Source organism: Pseudorca crassidens, chromosome 5 (assembly GCF_039906515.1).
Source record: "Pseudorca crassidens isolate mPseCra1 chromosome 5, mPseCra1.hap1, whole genome shotgun sequence".
Classification (NCBI taxonomy): Eukaryota; Metazoa; Chordata; class Mammalia; order Artiodactyla; family Delphinidae; genus Pseudorca; species Pseudorca crassidens.
In genome coordinates this window covers 54,372,842-54,389,656 of record NC_090300.1, presented here as the reverse complement: position 1 = coordinate 54,389,656, position 16,815 = coordinate 54,372,842, and the positions used below count along the sequence as shown (strand labels likewise).

At 44.6% G+C, this 16,815-nt stretch overlaps 1 protein-coding gene across 7 annotated transcripts in view; it reads left to right on the top strand.

Moving 5' to 3' along the window:
* Positions 1-16,815, top strand: part of TNIK (TRAF2 and NCK interacting kinase) — a 423,010-nt gene that overhangs the window by 297,850 nt on the left and 108,345 nt on the right. For all 7 annotated transcript variants that reach the window (XM_067738026.1, XM_067738024.1, XM_067738023.1 and 4 more), the window contains exons 8-10: positions 4,531-4,585; positions 6,535-6,613; positions 14,575-14,750. In XM_067738026.1, coding sequence (XP_067594127.1) covers positions 4,531-4,585; positions 6,535-6,613; positions 14,575-14,750 — 310 coding nt within the window. The remainder of the gene's footprint in view (positions 1-4,530; positions 4,586-6,534; positions 6,614-14,574; positions 14,751-16,815) is intronic.

The following is a 16,815-nucleotide window of genomic DNA, read 5'->3' as shown; positions in this document are numbered from 1 at the left end:
CATCTCCTGTGATCTGTCTTGACAGTTGTAATTGGAACATTTTCTCCCATATTTAAGTTCTGAAGTGTCTCTGGGACTTGCTAATGTATCCAAAGGCTTAAACAAGGCCCGTCAAGGACGTTTATTGCTTTCTAGCATGGGCAGTTAAGCGTAGCTTACAAGCAGCTCTGGGTATATAGGGCCAGGAATATAAATGTTCCTTTTGGAAAACAAGAGAATCCCAGGGGGGGAAAATGATCTTAATGATGATATCAAATGAAGGCTTAAAGAAGAAGTAATTTCTGTCTTGGTCACGTGACAAAGGATGCATAGGAGTTGGGATGCTGTGACCTTTGGTTTGAAGGGGTTGTTTGGGAGGTTTGGGGAAAGCAGTCTAAGAGAGGATCTGAGATGCTGTGTACTGAATAAAGGAAACATCTCTCTTCACTAACCCTTCCCTCTTCCTGTGGGATAAATCCAGGACCACCTAACGACTGGGACCTCTCTTTTTCCTTACTGTTGAAATACGCTTTCTCAAATTATTGCTCTATACATATTACCACTAAGAAATGCTTTTAGCTGTACTTATGTTTCTTATGTCACCGGAATTCTGGAGGCAGGCAGTCCAGGGTTGGTGTGGTGGCTCGCTGATGTCTTCAAAACCCAGGCTCCTACCTTTCTGCCCTGTCATCATTAATTTGTTGACTTATTGCCTCATGGTTGCAAGATGGCTGCTGTAGCATGTTTTTATTCAAGGCACTAAGAAGTAGGGAAGAGGTGTCAAGACACCAGCTATATTTGTCACTTATTTCAGGAAAAGCAAAAGCTCTTACAGAAGCTCCTAGAAGCTCCTAGAAGATGTTTGCCTGAGTCTCATGAGGTCACATCCTTAACTGCCATCCTTAGCTGCAGGGAAATCTGGATAAACAAGTTTAGCTTTCCTATACTCTGAAATGGAGGCAACAAGGGCAATGAGGGCTGAAATGCCTGTTGGGTTAGCCAACAAACAGTACTGGCCACAACCAAGTAGAGGGAAATCGAAGAAGACTAAACTGGGCAGGCAAAGGCAGTCTCACCTCACAGTAGAGGAGAAGAAAATGATTAATATTCTTGAGCCCACTCTATGCCAGGTTTTGTGCTAGGCGGCATACCTACATGCATACGTGCCACAGTTGAAAGCTAAGCTCTGAGCAGTCTTCTGGATGCGGTTCAGTTGGGAACCTGGACTTGAATCCAGGTCTGTCTGACTTGAAAGCCTATTCATGCTCCCTCTAGGAGAAGCTGAGCACTGGTTTGGGGTGTGCTCATGGAATCTCAGCACCTTCATTTGAGTGGCCACACCTTCAGTTACCTGTAGACAAAGTAGGAATCTGAAGCAATTATTTTATGGGCCCCAAAAGGTTTTTTTAAGTGAATTCTCAGGTCCTTACAGTGTGATGATAGTTAAAAAAAGAACTAGCCTGGGAGCCAGGAGACCAAGCTCTGATTAAAACTTGGTGCTGACTTGCTCAGTGATCTTGGGTAAGTCATTTTTTTCTCATCTGGGAAATGGAAGGTTGGACTAGATGATCTACAAAAGGTCTATCAGCCTTAAGACACTTAGGTTTTGCTCCTTTCTCTCATGCATCTTTCATGTGTTCATTATTTCAACAAGTATTTATTAAGTGCCTACTCTGTGCCAGGCACTGTTCTGGTACTGTGGACCAGTCAACAAAGCAAAGATCCCTGCCCTTGTGGACTTCATGTTCTAGTGTGTGTGTGTGTTGGGGACAGAGACACAAACAATGAACAAAAAACGTAATAAATTAGTGACAAGTCAGTTACACAGTTTTCAGAAGATGACCCGTTCTCTGGGGAACAAAAGTGGGAAAGGGGAAGGGATCTGGCAGTGCTGGGAGAGAGGTTCGGTGGTCCTCACTGAGAACACAGCATTTGAGCAAAGACTTTATGGAGGGGAGGCAGTCAGCCAGCTCATAATTGGGCTTTGGTCCCGCAGGCAGAGCAAGTACCAGGAGTTTGCCCGAGTTTCCTGAGCATTTCCTTCCCGTGTCTGAGGACTGGCCTGGAGCCTTTCTCATCCCAGTTCCATCATTTCCTTTCAGCTGTGTTGGCTTTCAAACCAGCTCAAGCTTCCTAGACTTAAAGGCCATTTAAATTTGACTTTGCTGTGGCAAGTAGCTGCATAGAGCCTGGCCACCACCTTCATAATTTGTACCTCGGTTCACACTGCAGAAACACTCGGTTCCTCGAGATGTTGGGAAGGTGGTGGGAGAACTACGAAGGCCTGGAGTCTTATCAAAACAGCCCAACCCACCAGTTCCAGACTGTTCTTGCTGCATTTCTTGTTGAATGCTTCCTGCACACTAGTGACTCAGGGTTTTCATCATGTTCCCCAATGATTGTCTGTGTCAGTCAACCATAACGTTCCAGGTACAAGAGAGCTGTGTGGTCACCTTTACCAGTGACTGCTTCTGAGCCAGCCTGTGATGGGCGGCCTGGGCTTTCCCCATTAGCTGCAGAAGGAACCGCAGTGAGAAAGGCCAGCAGCCTGCGGGAAGACTCAGCCATTTGCTGGGCTGTGCTGACTCTGTGTGTGTGTGTGTGTGTGTGTGTGTGTGTGTGTGTGTGTGTGTGTTCAGTGACAACTTTGAATACATTTGAAATGGAAGAAAGAGAAAGGACAACAGTTGACTCCTTGAGTTGCGTTCTATGCAGAGAAGTTACTTAGAATCTGTGGACAGTGGTTTTGCACAGGTGCGTTGTTATCCCCATTTGGACTGAGAACCTCTATGAACTGTAATATTTATGTGGACAGGTTGATGGCTTGTGAATTAAAGAATCCCCCCTTGGTCCTAGTGTGGGGTTAGCGTGTGCCCCAGCCGCCTGCTCTAAGGTAGATCACACTTTAGGCAAGAGTCTAGACCCCATAGAAAGCCCCCTCTAGGTTGTATGGGCCACAGTCCAAATACTGAACAAGGCTGGGTATCACCCACTGGATATTGAGAAGTTTGGTCCTAGGGAATGGCTCAGGGTGGATTTCATAGTTCTCTTCCAGTTATATATCCTTTCTGTGTGACCTTTACATTTGTTTGATGGGAATAGCAAGGGAACTTAATTTTGATCTCTGAAATCTGAGTGAGGTTGCCGGTGAGAGTTGGGAATTATGTACAAAATGCAGGATACATTTAAAATGAAAGGAGGGTGAAAGTCTTCCTCAGGACTGTGGGCCATTGAACTGAATTTTACATGTGTTTTCTAATGGTTTTCCCGTCTTTTGATTTGTTTCCCTCCTATGCACTAGTTAGAAACTACTGAGCCGTGGACACAGAGTAGGGGAGAAGCATCGTGCTAGAGATGGAGATTGCACAGGTTGAGGTGGAGACATTAGCCTAGAAAATTCTGATAAGACCATAAAAGTCAGTCTGAGAATAAGAAAGACGATAAGGGTATAGGATTTCTATTTTACATATTTGTCTACTTACAAGATAAAAGATATTGTTCATTCATTCAACAAATATATCAAACACCTACTACTACTGTGGCCGGCTCTCTTCTAAGCACTGAGATACAGCAGTAAACACCACCATCCAAAAGCTTCCCTGTCGACATCTTGCCTGGTTACATGATATGAAATTGCTCTTTCTGTAGGTTAAAAACAATTGATTATAAATACAATATGATCTAGCATTTACTCTATGATCCAGCCATTCCACTCCTAGGTTTTTACTCAAAAGAAGTAAGAGCATGCATCCAAACAGAGACTTGTATGTGAGTATTTGTAGCAGATTTATTTTTAATGGGCTTGACTGGAAGCAACCCAAATGTCCATCAAGTGAATGGATAAACAAATTGTGATGGAACACTTCTCGGCAGTGAGAAGGACTGAAGGACTGATACACGCGGCAATATGGATGGACCTTAAATACATTGTGCTAAGTGAAAGAAACCAGAGGATTTCATTTTATACAACACGTTAGAAGATGCAAACCAATCCGTAGTAACAGGAAGCAGATCATTGGTTGCCTTGGAACAGGAACTGGGGTTGGGGACAGGAAGGGCAGGAGGGAGAGACTGCAAAGGGGCAAGTGGGACCTTTTGGGGTGACAGATGTGTTTGCTGTCTTGACTGTGGTGATGGTTTCACAGGTGTATACACACATCAGACACTTTCAAATAGTACACTTTGAATATGCCCAGTTAATTACATGACGGTTATACCTCAATGAAGGTGTTAAAAACAGTGGAACAGCAGCAATTTCATATGTTTCAATCAATAGATAAATGTTAGTGCTAAATTCATGTTTGAAACCTTATATTCATTTTTCATACCTGGATTGAAAAAACTCACCATGTGTCAGGCACCGTGAAAGTTATTATCGATGGAAAGCGAATGAGGCTGTTCCTGCTTTTAAGCTTAGCGGGCAAAATCAGTTTGTAAAGAGACAGCTGGACAGCTTTCCCCCAGGCAGTTCTGAAGCAATTACCAGGTTTAACCAAGTTATCCTCTGTTGACTGCATTTACGCATGTGTCCGTGCCTTCCTTCTTTTTCAGAGTGACTTGTGGTCTTTGGGAATCACCGCCATCGAGATGGCAGAAGGTGCTCCCCGTAAGTACCTTCCTCTGGGTGAAATCTGTTACTGGTCTGCCCTGCAGGTACTGACGGTTCCTTGCCAGGAGCTGCAGTGGCTTTATTTCTGCTACACCAAGCCCTGCATGGACTCAAGCTGGCATATTGAGAAAGCAGAGTCATCTTAAATCCACCAGGAATCCATTCATTTCAGAGGGGTGTGAGGATCTTGTGTTTATGAGGGGGAACAAGAATGCAAAGGGAAGCAAACTTTGAGAGTCTAATCTGTTTCCAGATCTGGTGTGTGGTTTATTCTTGAGCTACTCTTCGCCTGTGGTAAAACTGCGACCAAGGCACAAAGGCTGTAAACGCCAACGTAACAAAAATTCACAGCCGATTTTCAGTGCATGGGTTATGTGAACACCTGCACTCCATTTCTCTCACTCCCATTAAAATACCGCTGTTTAGAGTTTTAGATTTCCCTGCTTATTGGAGGCAGAGTGGCCAGGGCTCTGCCTACCTGGAGAACCTCTCCAATTCCTGGAGATCTTGAGCACAGACCCCACAGAGAATCTCCCCAGCCCTGTGGTCACCACGAGCATGCATCTCAGAGACTCCACGCAGGAAGTGCAACTGACCAGGGGCAGCTGTTGCCGTGACACCGGGGCTGCACCTCCCGAGGGCCACTCCGCACCAGTGACCGAGCGTGGCAGGGATATAAGGCAGACCCTTTCCTGGAAGACAGGGATTCCTTAGAAGGCAGCTTTCACTCCTTAGTTTCCCTCCTTGGTTTCCTTAGAGTGTGGGACAGCCTAGCACACTCCACCTACTTTTTCTCCCTTCCAGCATACTTCGTAGCAATCTGACAACTCTCCCAGCCTTCCCTCACTCCTTCTCTGTTCAGACAAGAATTTCCCCCAGTAATATCCTCTCATGTTTAATACCACCTTGGTGTCTGCTTTCCAGAGGACGCGGACCAAAGCAGGCCCCCTGTTTGTATGATGGGTCATTGTGCTCATAGGACCTTTTACCGTCACGTTATCATAGTTTTCTTATTTCTCATTCCAGAGTTGGTAGAATTCATCTGTAGCATGACTGGAGTGTTTATTGACAAAATCCCCTCATCCACAATGCTGATAGGCATTTATGAATCAGGAAAATAATACTGGCAGTCTTGAAACCATATCGTCATTCTTAATGAGTAATAGAGAGGGCTAAAAATAAATTTCCACCCACCAAATCCTTTAGCTTTCGGGGAGAATATGTTCTTATTCTAGGCACAAAGGAAAAGATACTCCCAGATGAAAAGTAAACTAGTGAAATATTCTGATTAAGATAAGAATGTATGAGTGTTTTCACTAAATGTCATCTTCACAATTTGAGATATTTTTATCTCTTCTGCCAGACTTCCTTTGCTTTAATCCTCTGGTCTTCCTGGGGCCATTGAACAAAACAAAACCCCCAAAAAACCCATCATGAAAAGCCACTCAGGGTGTTTGGAAATACAGATAGAAAGGTGCCCTGGTCTAGTGCTTTATACTCCAAAAATCCATGAAGGTAACATTGCATTGCCAGCATCTAAGACGTAGAGAGCGGATTATCAAATATCTTTTATTTTATGATTTGGGATTTTACTAACTCAAAATGACTTACTATCTCCATTGTAATTGTTATCTTGATGTTGTTTACTTGGAGTCTTAGATGGTTGTTTATAGTAAAGCAAAGGTTGTTGAGCCTCTAACTTGTTGCCCTTAAAAATGAAGTGAAAAGTAGACGTGTTAACAATGTCTAATTGAAACGTGCTGGATTATATGAGACTCCTCTAATCAGCTCATGTAGCTGCTCACCAAACGGAAGCTTTATGATCCTCTGACGCCACTCACTGGTCATGCCTGGACTCAGGGAGCCATTTAGCAGCACAGCTAGGACGGGCTTGGCCTGGGTTTGGCCCCCTAACCCGAGCTGGCCCTTGTTTTGGTCTCTTGCAGCTCTGTGTGACATGCACCCCATGAGAGCCCTCTTTCTCATCCCCCGGAACCCAGCGCCTCGGCTGAAGTCTAAGAAGTGGTGAGTTTGGTCTTCAGTGTTTTACAGGTCTAAGAGCAGGGTTTCCTGTGATCCTCTTTTGGATGAGCTCAAATCCTTAGGTCCTGCTGACAAGATTAGACTGATATGTACTAAGACTCGGTGAGCGATTATGATGTTATTCATCTTAAAGTACATATTGAGGACCTGCTATTTGCACAGTAAGACCTTATCTTCACACCTTCAAGGTAAGGAGGTATTAGCTAAAATGGGTAGCAGAACCCAAGTAATAACATGGAAGCGCTTTGATGTATTACTCCGAGTAATATCTTTCCTGGTAGCGCAGAACATCTCATCAGAAAGGGTGATAGTTTGGAGTCAGCCCATTAGGTTGGCTGACGTTCTTCTGTTCCTGAAGACATTAACTCCCTAAATGTGTCTACACGCTCGGTAGCATGCGAGATGATTTTACTGCTCTGTGCATGAGCATCTATAATTTTTATTTTTGCTATTGCTTTCTCTTTATGGCAGGTGATACTGGCTTCTTACTTGGGGCAGTGATATAACTTTCCATCTAATAAACTAATTCACATAAAAAGTGACTTAATTTAAAGAAAAATGCTAAGTGAATACTTGTATGGGTGGTGAAGTGTAGGGTAAAAATTGTGTTGGTAGCGTGTGATTGACTAGAGTTTGGGAACAGAGTTCTACAGGTTAGGCCAGGAGCTGGACTTTTGACTATTTTGTGCACTTACATCAGGGTCTTTGTATCTTGTCATTCTGCGACAAAAAATTCATTGCTCCTCCCCTTCCCCCTGTGGATATGGTATATCCTTCTTGGTACATTCTCAGTTCTGATTCCCTTTGCCCTGGGCACAATTCCTGGACCATTTATGACCTCCTACCCTTTTCTAGAGACATATGCTAGGCAGCTTGAGCCTGAAGGGACAAGACTCTTCTGCCCCTTCTCTTTTTTCTTTTTCTTTTTTTTAAAATAAATTTATTTATTTTTATTTTTGGCTGCGTTGGATCTTCGTTGCTGTGTGTGGGCTTCCTCTAGTTGTGGCGAGCGGGGGCTACTCTTCGTTGCTGTGTGTGGGCTTCTCATTGTGGTGGCTTCTCTTGTTGTGGAGCACGGGCTGTAGGCATGCGGGCTTCAGTAGTTGTAGCATGCGGGCTCAGTAGTTGTGGTTCTCGGGCACTAGAGCACAGGCTCAGTAGTTGTGGCGCACGGGCTTAGTTGCTCCACGGCATGTGGGATCCTCCCGGACCAGGGCTCAAACCCGTGTCCCCTGCATTGGCAGGTGGATTCCTAACCACTGCACCACCAGGGAAGCCCCTCTTCTGCCCCTTTTCATACCACTTCGTGATCAGGTCCTTGACCGAGGCCCTCATGTTTCTCACGCACCCACCCACAGTTTCACCCTCCACTATACGAGAGCAATCTTAATTAATACCATCATCCAGGAATGACATAGCGACCCTGGTTGAACAAGAGAAAGGCGTACTGCACAGAGAGAGGGAAAGGAAACAGCCAGAAGAGACGACAGCCTCGGAGTTGGTTGCCGAGGGCTGCACAGGAAGAGAGTGAGAGTTGCTATTGGTAACGAGGAGGCAGAGCATCCCTCCTCCCCTCTCCGGAGGGTCACTGTGGTGTGAGACAATCACTCTCTCCCCAGCAACAGCCTTCCATTGGGCACCACGCAGCACGTGATCCGCAGGCGCCCAGAGGCACTGCTTCCTCCCTTCGCTCTGGAACAGACTCCTGGGGAGGAGTTGGCTCGGTCCTGTTCCTTGGGAGTGTCAGTGGCACTGTGCAGCCCTCCACTAGCTTCCTGCTTGTGCTTCATGCCACGCCTCCCGGGAAGTGGGGTGGGAGGGCTGCTGAGTCCAGTGGGCTTCACCTGCCCTGTGCCCTCCCTTCCCCCTCTGCCCTCACTGCTGCTGGACAAAAGGACCGTCCACACGTCTGCTGTTTGTCTGGCACGGTGTGGCCACACACCTCATTCCAGAAGTATTTGTGTTGATTGCCAACTTTAAAAAATCTGATGGTGGAGCAGTCCATGGAGATTTCTGACCTTTTTTGACAAAGGTGCAGCAACACTGTCCTGCCCAGTGGTTCCTGCTCCCTTTTAAGGGGAGAGCTTGTGCTTCTGCCCCAGTCACTGCCTCTCCCAACCCAGAAGCTGGTACCTGTTGGTCACCCCACTTGTCCTGTTTCCTTCTTACCCCTGGTCTGCACCGTCCTTTGTGTGACCCGTCTGGCCCCCAGAAGAGTGAGTGACTGGCCCCGGCACTACAGTTTCTGCATTCATTGACCTTGCTCCAAAAAGGGCAAACCCTACACTGACCTTGTCTGAGAAATACAGACCTGGGGAGAAATACAGGCTAACTTCTCTGCTGTAAGCCTTTGGCAATGAGAGCTAATTGTGATAATGCTGTAGGGAGCTGGATCCGTCCAGGGACAGTGAGACCAGGAAGGAAGGAGACCGGGCCACCTTCATCTCGCCAGCCTAAGCCAGTTACAAGCAGGAGCCCCACACTGCTAGGCAGGGGATGGGAGAATGACTTGACTGTTGGAGAGCAAGTGGGAAAAACAAAAGCCCTGGGAAAATACCCTTTTCCTCTCAGAACCCAGCCTTTATAAAGATAGCTGTGCAGCCTCGGGCCACAGGACACTTGGTGTGGCTCGAATTTCTCTGCAATAGAATTCCAGTGTTTAAGTGAAAATACTTAGGCACCTCAGAGTACTTGTCTTGAACGACCAGGTCCAAAGTGATTTAAAATAGAATCGGGTTTGAGAGGAAGTGAAATATTTCTGTCTGTTTTCCTTTTCCTTCTTTCCCTCCTCCCCCATCAAAAGAAACCAAACTCTGAAATGTTCTTTTATATCCAGCTCTTCTCTACTTAAATGAGTTATCGGATGAAGTATACTGTTCCTAGTGTATATTCCAGCATATGACCAAAGGGGACGCCATTGTGGCAGAGACGGCAGTGAACTCTTCATTATAAGCATTCATTCAGCTGAGGGTCATTTCCAAGGAACTTGACTGAGTCTACAACATACAAGGCATATGTATGTTGTAGACTCAGCAACTTATATGTATGTATGTGTATTTAAGATATATATAAAAATTTAAACTATATATGTAAAGTATATATTTAATCTTTTTTATATATTTTTAATTGAATGAAGGAGACTTTAAATTCTGTAGTGCTTTACGATTTTCAAAAGTTTCACACACATGATTTTGTATAGTCCCATAATAACCCTTTTTTTTCTTAACCACAGCCCTGCCAGACAGATGCTCTGAGTCCTCATTTTATGGGTGAGAGTCTGAGGCTTGGGTAGGTTATCCTCCTTGCACTAGGCTGTACAGTCTCCGTTTGCCAAGTTTGTAACCCGTATTCTTTCTACTGTACCATTTGACCTCTTAAAGTTCAAGGTTAAAGTGGTAGAGAAGGAGCTGTACTCGTCCCTAAGTGTGAGCACTTGTTCCTTGAGCCTTAACATTAGGGAAACAAAGGCAGTCACACTGTGTTCCCCTTTTGTTATGGGAGGAAAGGAGAGCATCCCTGCAGCAAGAGCCGGGCCCTTCCTTCCCCATCAGCGTAGTGAGAAGAGGCCTCGGGCTAAGGAAGTCCTGTGGTCAGGGCTCCAGTCAGTGTTCACGTGGCTCAGACCTTTGATTAGGCCTCCAGGAGGGTTACAACCTGAGTTGAATCAGAGGAGAAGAAGGATGCTCTCACCATCTGTCTCCACGTCAACAAATGACCCAGTGCGGTGGGATTCCCATGTTCCCCTCCTGTCTCTACTCCTGCTCTGTGTGTGGTTGGATTCAACCCACATAGGTAACCATCCCCTTCAAAAGATTTCCTCTCCCTTCTCTTCCCACCGTGCTCACCCCGGCTCCCCTGCCCTCACACATATACTCCATGCCGTAGCTTCCCTCCAGGGGTCTCTGGAGAAGGATGGAAATGACTCTGTTCCTGTGAAAGATGGTCAGTCTTGTCCTTTTCACATGCCCTTTAAATGTGAAGGTTCCACACAGGCAGCACTCGATTGAACTCATCAGAAAAGTCCGAACTGCTTATCACTGGAAAGAGGTATAAGATTCCCGGTCCGAGCCACTCGTGCTCCAGATGGAGACTGGAGGCCTGGTGTGGTTAACTGGCTTATCCTGAGTCCCCGGTTCATGGCAGCCTGGAACCCCAGCCTTCTGCTTTTACTCCAGAGCTTACAACCATTTCTGTTATTTTATGAAACACCAGTTCTGATTCTTGCTGCGTTATCAAGCACTTTTGTTTTCGAAATGACAGTGGTCTTAGGTGGGGAGGGGACTGTAAATAAAATCATGATAATAGAAAGGAAATATCAGAAAATACTTCATATAGACTGAATTTACTACTAGCAGTGTGACTTTGGACTTTATTGAAATCAAAACAAAAGTTATTACACAAACTTTTTTTAAATTAACCTTTTTTGGCAGTCTCCTTAGAGATAATAATGATCCTGGTGGCTTTTCCTGCTAACGCGTCTAATCCTAGTGTATGTAAAATAATTCCCTTAAAGAACTCTATACTATTTGGTTCAACCCAAGTGGGGAAAATCACCTTCAAATTTCTGCTCGTAGCCCTCAAGGCAGATCCTCCTGTTCTTTAAGCCTGGTAGTGGTCAGAGATGCTGGGACATTGTCATCATAGTAATAGTAATAATAATAACAATCATAGCAAACACACATACAGCATTTATGATGTAACAGGCCCGGTTCTAACTCATTTAATCATCACGACAGTCTTTTGAGATAAGTACTAACAGTATCCCCATTTGCAGCCAGGGAAACTGAGGCACAGAAAAGTTAAGGGATCTGCCTAAAATCGCACAGTTAGTAAATGATGGAAACTGAAAGAGAGAAAGAGAGTAGTTCCAGGCAAGTGCAAATTTTAAAGATCAAATTGCACGTAGGGAGCCTGGAGATTACCAAAAACTTTGAGCCCAGCTCACTAAAACATTATAGTGATTAATGTCATCATCGTTCAGGCATTTTTAATTCCTCTAACACAGTTTAATACATAAACAGGAAAAATCTGGGAAGATAAAGTGTTCAGTGACACTGGTATTAGAAGAACTAGTATCTCAGACTGTAAGTACCAGTCCCTAACATTTATCTCTCGGTGCCAACCCTTGGGAAATTAGTATTACTGATCTTGAGCTTTTTTTCTTAAAGTGACAGAACTAAATTACCAGCCGCCAAGACTGAAACAATAAAGTTATAGAAATGTACTTTAAACCCATTAGGCCTCTCGGCAAAGAGTCAGGTGATGCTTAATGTAGGTGAAGTATTTTTACTTTTAATTAAGCATGCAATTAAGCATATTGATTCTTTGGTCACACTAACTTAAATGGAGACAATGAATCTTTCTTTGAAGATTTGTTTTAAGTAGCATTATTTCCTCTTCACTGAGAACCATTTGCAGATGACATGGGATGGACTGCCAGCTTTGTAGTTGTACACGTCTTGGCCCATCCTTTGGGCCCCAAAATATTCTCTTGAATATTTCTTGAGGTTCCTTCTCACCAGGAGAGATAATGGAAAAAAGACTCTGCTATAGGGCTTCCTAGTGGCGCAGTGGTTGAGAGTCTGCCTGCCGATGCAGGGACACGGGTTCGTGCCCCGGTCCGGGAGGATCCCACATGACGCGGAGCGGCTGGGCCCGTGAGCCATGGCCGCTGAGCCTGCGCGTCCGGAGCCTGTGCTCCGCAACGGGAGAGGCCACAACAGGGAGAGGCCCAAGTACTGCAAAAAAACAAAACAAAACAAAGAAAACCTCTGCTATAGCTGTTCCCATTAAACTCCCTGAACACTCTCTCATCCCGGAGATGTCTCTGCCTTTTGTGAGGTGTCAGTATCGGGGAAGGGAATGTACGGTCTATTAAGTCTGGATCTCTTTTTAAATTGGTTATGATTTCTTTTATTTATCATCCCCTAATGAATAGTTGCCCTCTATAAAGAACAAACTTTTTCTTCCAAGTTGCAAGCAGAAAAAAAGAACTTCCATTTGCATTCCTCGTGAATATTTAATAGCTTTCTGTCTTCATTTGTTTTTGTTTTCACCTTTTTAATGCTGATTTTCTACCTAGAAGAGTACTGTGTGGAGTTTGTCTATTTCTTTATGCAGGTTAACCTTATTCTTTTCATTTTATTCCTTAGGACAGTCCATTATTTCATTATGGTTTTTTGTGTTTTTTTGTTTATTTTTTTTTGCAAAGTCCCTCCTTAGATGATATCACATTAGTGCTTCCACAGATTAATCCAATGGATAGAAAGAAAGTGTATGAAGTGATATCTTCTCTCTAAGCCTTCATCTCTGTCCCTCAGAAGCACACATTTGAAGCCACGTTACAGCTCTCGTCCAGAATTCTCACCCGATAACCATCCACGCATTCATCTGTTTGTCAAACACGTAGTGTGCTCGTGATAGGAAGGTGACTCAGGCAGCTCCCAACTCTGGGGAGAATTTCCAGTGTCAGGGAGGCAGGGCTACAAGCTGAAGGACTTAGAGGGAGATGCTTAGAATGTCCATCCTACTGTTCCTATGTCTAGTCCTCAGTGTTTCCAATCCTGATTCATCCTGAGCTGACCTTCAGGTGACCTTTACTTCTATGTAAAATAATTTAAAAGCTTGAACATAGCCTGGAAATTTAAGGAGGAAAAAATACCAGTAGTTCAGTACTACTTTAAAAACATGGAGTAAGGTGAAAAACTGCTTTGACCGGGGCAGAAATGGAGAGTGGTACGTATAGCAGTGCCCTCTCCCATTTGAATCTTGAAGAACACGCTCACCATTGTGTTCTGTGTGGTGAGGACACCTTTCAGGCCTGAAGGATATATATATACAGAGCCCACTGGGAAGTTTGGGGAAGCTTGCGGAAGCTTGCTTCGGGGATCTGCTCCTGTAACTCCCCAGTGCTCCACAGGAGGGCAACAGAGTGCGCAAAATGGATTCATTCCTGAGCAGGGTTGGGCCACGAGGAGGGTGAGCAGGGTTCCTCCAAGGTCTCCAAGGGTGATGTGCCCTGCTGACAGTGGGGCACCTCGGAAAGGCATGCTGTAGAGTCATGAGCTTAATTATTTATGATGCTGGACAATTTCTTGGAACTTTCAGACAGAACATGCATGCCCAACTCATGAATCATAGCTCAAGTCATCATTAGTATCTACCACGCTATGGACTTGTGCCCTATTCGCGGGTATCTCTCACAGCTTTCCCCTGCCCCTGTGCGTCTCTGGAACAGGGTTTATCTCTGAGGAAATGGTGCCTTTCTAGAAAGAGATAAATTTGCTTCTGGGTATGAACTTAATCCCTATAAGTTAAGTTTCCAAGTCTGTGGATTGATAGCAAACATACACATACATCCTGTTCTTATTCATTGGAAAACAAAGTTCAAAAGTGATTCAAAACTGCCAGTTAAAAAATTTGCCTAATGTTCATTTTACCATATAAGAATCCTGCTCATTCCTACATAATGTACTCCCCCTTACCTGTCCAACCCTGGTTTTACTTTTCCCAGCTTGCGTTTTCTGCCACATTTAGAGAACTCACCTCAGTGTCCCCTGACATATAGTATGCTCAATCCCAGCCTTAGTTTTTCTCTGATTTTCTACTTCCCTGAACTATCCTTTCCCAAGAGTGATTTTTCTCCTAATTCTTTAAGGCCCAGCTCTGGTTCCCTCATTCCAATAGACCTTCCAGGTGTGATTCTTATCGGGGTCTTTCTCTTCTCTGGTGCCTGTGGTCTTCTGTATGTACAAACTGTGCAAAAATGCTTTCGTGCTATGACTACCATACACTGCCTGAGTTGTGTGTTGATGGCAGTGATGCCTTTGAACCCCTTTGTGCCTAATAAATAGCTAGACCGACTTTGTGATTGGTTGATCCCTAAAGTTTGCTTTTCTTTGGATTATCTTTTAATCTATGGGTTCATCTCTTCTGTTCGGCAGGTCAAAAAAATTCCAGTCCTTTATTGAGAGCTGTTTGGTAAAGAATCACAGCCAGCGACCAGCAACAGAACAACTGATGAAGCATCCATTTATACGAGACCAACCTAACGAAAGACAGGTCCGCATTCAGCTCAAGGACCATATTGACAGAACAAAGAAGAAGCGAGGAGAGAAAGGTGAGACACACGTTTGTATTTCAGCGAGGGAAACAAAAGACCGAGTGAGTCATGGGCTGTTGAGGTATTGGAAGGTCGGTGGGGATTTCAAATAGGCCTGCATTGTTCTTTAGTGTGAAGGGCTGCCTCTGAGATCACAGCCTGCGGGCAACACTAGGGGGGAGGCTGCTGAAATGGAATCTTTCGTGAAAGAATAGAACCTCGGGAAATATTACCTTTTCCAGGCACTGAACAAAAAGTCATGTTGAGTGATACTATGAAGTGGTTTAATACGACAAGTGATTTTCTTAATTCAAATGAATATTCATGTTTCGAAGACTCAACATCTACAGAAGACAAGCAACCTTAAAAAAATAAACCCATCTAGTTGACATTTTTCGGTACTGGCACTCTTCACCATTTAAGTTTTCGTGCTCTGAGACTCATTTCTAATTTAGTTATTTGGAAGTCAGAATGACTTTTATTACAGTCAAAGCGATATAAAAGAAGTTGCCAAGCTGCTATATGGAACGTCACATTTTCTTCTTTATAGATTCAAAAACTCTTTTCTCTTATGACTCTAGCTGTTAGACTCTACTACCTTTTCACTGCATCACTGGAAAAGACATGAGTCAAAACTTGGGGCCCTGGGACTGTGCCAAAGTTGTTTGAATAGAGACGCAAAATTCCTTAACTAGCATCCTGACCAAGGTGAAAACTCATGTGGTCTGGGGCAGGTTTTATGACTTAGCTGGGTAGGAAGGTAGGGGAGGTTGAGGATGGGAAGGAAAGGGGGGGATGCAGAGAACAGACAAGGTGAGAGCTCCCTGGTGGGAGGAGGAGGGGGCAGCTGGCCAGGCTGACAGTGAGGGGGCGATAGAGGGCTGGCCAGGTGAGCACTGAGCATGCGGGGGCCGGGCAGGTAGAGAGCAGAGGGGGAGGCCAGGGACCGAGGGTGGGAGGTACATGGTGATGTGCTTGGCTCCACTTCTGTACTCTCCATCTTTCTCCTCTTTTCTTCACGATCCAGACGGAACGGGGAGGGTGGTGGGCAGCACAGAAGAGAGGGTGCACTCCTTTTATTTGAACTTCGCCTCTTCTTTGCCTCTGCAGTTAATATCTTCAGGTGGCAAGGTATGAGCAGGGTCCTAGGGGTGGGGTGGTGAGCCCTGTAGGGGTCAGGACTGGGCAGAGGTAAGCTCAGCAGAAGCTAAGGGAGGAGAAATCCTCGGTGAAGCTTCAAGGGAAGAGTTCCTTCTTTGCAGCCGGCCTCAGGGACGCAGGAAAATGTGTGATCAGGTTAGACTCAGGAACGGGAGGTTATGAAGCTAATCCAAAAAGGAGGCTCATCTTTAGTCGTTAGCGGCTGGAGATGGATGACGTATCAATCAGGGCCCAAGGAGTTGGGAGGGCAGCCCAAGCTGGAGGAACTAAGCTGGAGAGAAATAGATGAGTCGGGTCAAAAAGTGCCGGAACTGATTTTTCAACTGCTACTTATTAATAGTGGTCTTGGGCCCCTCCATGAAGTCAGACTTTTAAAGGGAAGAGTGTAGTGTTAATCCACTATACTCCAATATGAAATAAAAAGTTTAAAAAATAAAAAATTTAAAAAATAAAGATAAAGGGAATAGTTTAGGGCAGTGTGTCAGACATGCAGCCCATTAAAGGCCAACTTTTCTAAAAAGAAAATTTATTTTCCTGTAGGTGTATAGAATAGGTTAAGTACTCGGACTCTTCTTTTCAGACTCAAATTCTGAGTTCAAATTCTACTTCTACCCCTTAATGGTTATGTGAACTTCACCCCAGTTTTCTCATCTTTAAAATAGGAATGGGGGTATAATAATAATTAGTATTGTCTGGCATTTTTACAAAGATTAAATGAGATGATACATGTAAACTGCTTGACACGATGCCTGGCACATAGATGTACTGAATAAATGTAAGCTATCCTTATTTAGACAATTCTTATTGACCTACAGTTTTTCAGTACCGTTCAGGGTTACTTTCTGAGATCATGTGACCTCTGCCTCTGACCTGTGAGTAAGAGTGGGTAAAGCTTGTGCCTTGGATTGTTTTCACATTTGGG